This window comes from Pinus tabuliformis, chromosome 7 (assembly GCF_031772625.1).
Source record: "Pinus tabuliformis cultivar Carrire ecotype Pingquan chromosome 7, CPIR1, whole genome shotgun sequence".
Lineage (NCBI taxonomy): Eukaryota > Viridiplantae > Streptophyta > Pinopsida > Pinales > Pinaceae > Pinus > Pinus tabuliformis.
In genome coordinates, this window is record NC_142293.1 from 15,387,333 (window position 1) to 15,391,475 (window position 4,143).

A 4,143-nucleotide genomic window follows, 5' to 3' on the forward strand; every position below is an offset into this window, starting at 1 on the left:
TCTAAAAATTACCATTATTACATATTTAAATCATCATCACCATCATTTAAAAATTACTATTATTATATATTTAAATAGTTAAATTTATATAATTTAAATAGTTTTTAAATATTAAATTTATTAAATATTTAAAAATATATTTTAAATAATTAGATATCACAATTGTATGACTAATGATTATATATCACTAATAATTATATGGTCAGATGAGAGTAAAAAAGATTAAAATAATAATTGTATGATCAGATGATAGTGAAAAAGATTAAAATACAAATTGAGATGTCACAATTGTTATGAATAACAATGATGTATAACTAATAAGTATATGATCAGATGAGAGTGAAATAGATCAAAATATAAAATGTTCAAATAGATTAAACTCATTATCATCACCTAAAAATCACTATTATTATATATTAAATTATCATCATCTAAAAATTATTATTATTATATATTTAAATAATTAAATTTATATGATTTAAATAGTTTTTAAATATTAAATATTTAAAAATATATTTTAAATAATGAGATATCATAATTGTATGACTAATGATTATATAAATTAATAATTATATAGTTAAATGAGAGTAAAAAAATTAAAATAATAATTGTATTATTAAATAATAGTTAAAAAATCAAAATATAAGTTGAGATGTCACAATGGTTATGAATAACAATGATGTATAACTGATAAATATAAAATCAAAATATAAGTTGAGATGTCACAATTGTTATGAATAACAATGATATATAACATCATAACAATGATATATAACTGATAAGTATATAATTAGATGAGAGTGAAATGTATAACTAATGAGCATATGATCACATGAGAGTAAAATGGATTAAATATAAAACGTTCAGATAACTTAAACTCAAACCATATTTTATCAATCAAAATACCAGAAATAAAAATAATATTTTATATATTGAAATATCAGATACTCACAGATGATATAAAGATCATATTTTATGTATATATATACATATCTTTCTATGGTATGGTTATGTAGCCTGACCCATTTGAGGCTTTCTGAGATAAGTTTATGGGTTTTGTGTCTGTCTGAGCTTGCAGAGTGTATATAACGGTTTTATATTGTAAGAGCTTTCTGATAACAGAGTGAGTTGGGTGTATGATTGTGTGAGAAACATGGAAGAGTCTTCAAAGAATAGCTATGGTCTCCACTTAGACAACGAGATTGAAGTTCTGGGCACGTTTCCTTCTGCTTTGCAGGTAATTTTATGAGAGACTATATACAGTGGCTCAAATTTTTTTGATTGCACATCTATTTTGAATATAGATACTATAAGTATTAAATGTACATTTGTATCTTCGAAATTGTAATTGATTCTTTTGGAAATGCATTGCTATAGGGCATGCATTTTTTTAAAAGTGCATAAATTCAATGGAGAAATCTGTTGTAGAAGTGTAGGGTTTCCTTTTTTAGGGTCTCTTATTTGATCACTTCTGCCTTTCTATTGATTTCGGTATTGTTGCTGAAATTATGTTATCTTAGAGTTTAGGTTTTCTTGCTTCCTGGAGAATTTTGAATTTCTCCATGTTCTGAGTTCATTTGTGGGACTAGTTGGATACACCGCCATAGTTTTTGATTGATAATTTTGCAGAATAGACTATTACCTTGTTGTTAGTTTTATATCCTTTTTTGATTGATAATTTTGCAGAATAGACTATTACCTTGTTGTGAGTTTTATATCCTTTTGCAGAGGACTCTGAAAATATTCCATGAATTAAATTTTAAAAATCTCGGTAACTTCCGTGATTTGAGCTTATTTTCTAGCGGAAAACTAGTTGAAATTTTGAGATTGAGCCCGATTTATAGTCACTACAATCTTCTTTTCAAAGCAGATAAGCCTTTTTTTTGGAAGGCACTGATAACGGGTTTGTGTCACTGCAGATTATGAAGGAATTGGAGGAGCTTGGCAGGATTGTAGTCCCTGTGACAGCGATGAACTGTGTGGTATATATACGTGCAATGGTTTCGGTCCTGTGCTTGGGAAGATTGGGAAGTCAAGAATTGGCAGGAGGTGCACTTTCCATAGGTTTTACCAATATCACGGGCTATTCAGTTCTGTTTGGATTGGCATCAGGAATGGATCCTATTTGTAGCCAAGCATTTGGTTCTAAGAATTGGAATCTCATAGGCCTTTCTCTGCAAAGGACCATACTGATTCTTCTGACAGCTAGTGTGCCTATAGGCCTCTTATGGCTCAATTTGCAAAGTATCATGTTGTGGATGGGCCAAGATGCTACCATCACAAGAGTTGCAAGCACATACTGCCTATATTCTCTCCCTGATGTTCTTACAAACAGTCTCCTGCAGCCGCTTCGTGTATACTTTCGATCACAAGGCATCACCACACCTATGATGTGGTGCTCTGCTCTGGCAGTAGTTCTGCATGTACCTCTGAATATCGTCTTAGTTTTTGTTTTTAAATTGGGTGTGCCAGGGGTTGCAATTGCTGCAGTTCTAACCAACGTCAACATGGTGTTGCTCTTGGTTGGATACCTTTACTTCTCCAGAGTATACAAGAGGACATGGACTGGTTGGTCTGTTGATTCTTTCAGAGGGTGGTGGCCTCTCCTGAGCCTAGCCCTTCCAAGCTGCTTTGCAATATGCCTTGAATGGTGGTGGTATGAGATCATGATTTTGTTGGCTGGTTATCTTCCCAATCCAGAAAGTTCAGTGGCAACTACAGCAATCCTCATCCAAACAACAAGCCTGATGTACACTGTCCCTCTTGCACTTAATTCCTCAGTTTCGACTCGTGTTGGGAACGAGCTCGGTGCTTGTAGGCCTGCCAAGGCCAAGCTTGCTACCTTTGTAGCCCTTGGTTGTGCAGTGATCATAGCTCTGATCAATGTAACATGGACTACTGTTTTAAGAGACAAATGGGGAAAGTTCTTCACAAATGATGAGAATGTTTTGGCCTTAACTGCTGCAGCTATGCCTATTATGGGTCTATGCGAATTAGGAAACTGTCCTCAGACGACGGGCTGTGGTGTCCTAAGGGGTAGTGCTAGGCCGGCAATTGGGGCCAGAATTAATCTGGCATCATTTTACTTTTTGGGCACTCCTGTGGCTCTGGCCCTGGCCTTCTGGTTGAAGATTGGCTTCAGTGGTTTATGGTATGGTCTGTTGGTGGCTCAGTTTGCTTGTGCATTTTCAATACTATTTGTCGTTTTCGGGACTGATTGGCAGTTTGAGGCAATGAAGGCCAAGCAACTAACAGGGGGGCAGATCAAAGGCCAGTTGCAGATGGTCTCTGGTGATCACCATAACAAAGTGGATGATGATGAAGAGCACGGCCTTCTTTCACAATGAAAAACATAATTAAAATTACAGCATTTGCAGCAGAAACCCATTGCACAGTTTTGTTAATTGTTGAGAGGTAGTGATAGTGAATAAGGCAGTAAGTAGGGGTACATTTTCAATCATTAACCTTTACCATAATGATGTGTTTTCCACATAAAAGACCACGAGTTGTGGCCCAACTGGGAAAGGACGGTTAGCTTTAACAAACCCCACAAAGTCTCAGTATCTCTCATGCTGTGATGACGACGACAATGACAATGATGCACACTGATGCTGCCTCTCTGTTTTAGGCCTAAAGTCCCTGGGAACCTGCTAATCTTATCAGGAGAATGAATGATACCATTGCTTTACACCTTCAGTTTTGGGAATTAAGGAGTTTGAGGACCCTGCTAATCTTATCAGGAGAATGAATGATACCATTGCTTTACACCTTCAGTTTTAGGAATTAAGGAGTTTGAGGACCACATTCAATGGTGGAAGTTGTTCCCAGAGAGGGATGGCACGTGTCTCATGATGTCTCTAAGCCCAGTGTTCAAGCAAATGATGATGAGGACCATAATGAAACTGTTCCAGTGACTTTTCTTTACCCTCTTTCTCCTACTGTGAGATTAGAGGCACTTAATTTGTCTACTGACATCCTGAAGGACCAATCATATAAATTCCCTCTTTTACAGAATTGGTGGATATGTACAGTTGAGCCTTTTCTAATGGTTTTGGATTGTGACTCTGTATTTCTGACTAAGCTTTAGGGCAAAACAACATGATTGTCTCAAAATTGCTTGGTAATGGCTTTGTGAGTGAAAAG

At 35.2% G+C, this 4,143-nt stretch overlaps 1 protein-coding gene across 1 annotated transcript; it reads left to right on the forward strand.

Moving 5' to 3' along the window:
- Positions 1–1,023: 1,023 nt before the first annotated feature.
- On the forward strand, positions 1,024–3,827 carry LOC149244902 (protein DETOXIFICATION 54-like). Its single transcript, XM_089457597.1, has 2 exons — positions 1,024–1,237; positions 1,920–3,827. The coding sequence occupies exons 1-2, from the start codon at positions 1,154–1,156 to the stop codon at positions 3,345–3,347; spliced, it is 1,512 nt and encodes a 503-aa protein (XP_089313723.1). The 5' UTR covers positions 1,024–1,153; the 3' UTR covers positions 3,348–3,827.
- Positions 3,828–4,143: the final 316 nt, after the last annotated feature.

Excerpts from the sequence above, each read along its gene's own strand:
- LOC149244902 (XM_089457597.1), top strand. The coding sequence starts at position 1,154 with ATGGAAGAGTCTTCAAAGAATAGCTATGGTCTCCACTTAGACAACGAG. Across the intron at positions 1,238-1,919 it reads CGTTTCCTTCTGCTTTGCAG|ATTATGAAGGAATTGGAGGA; the intron begins GTAATTTTATGA and ends GTGTCACTGCAG.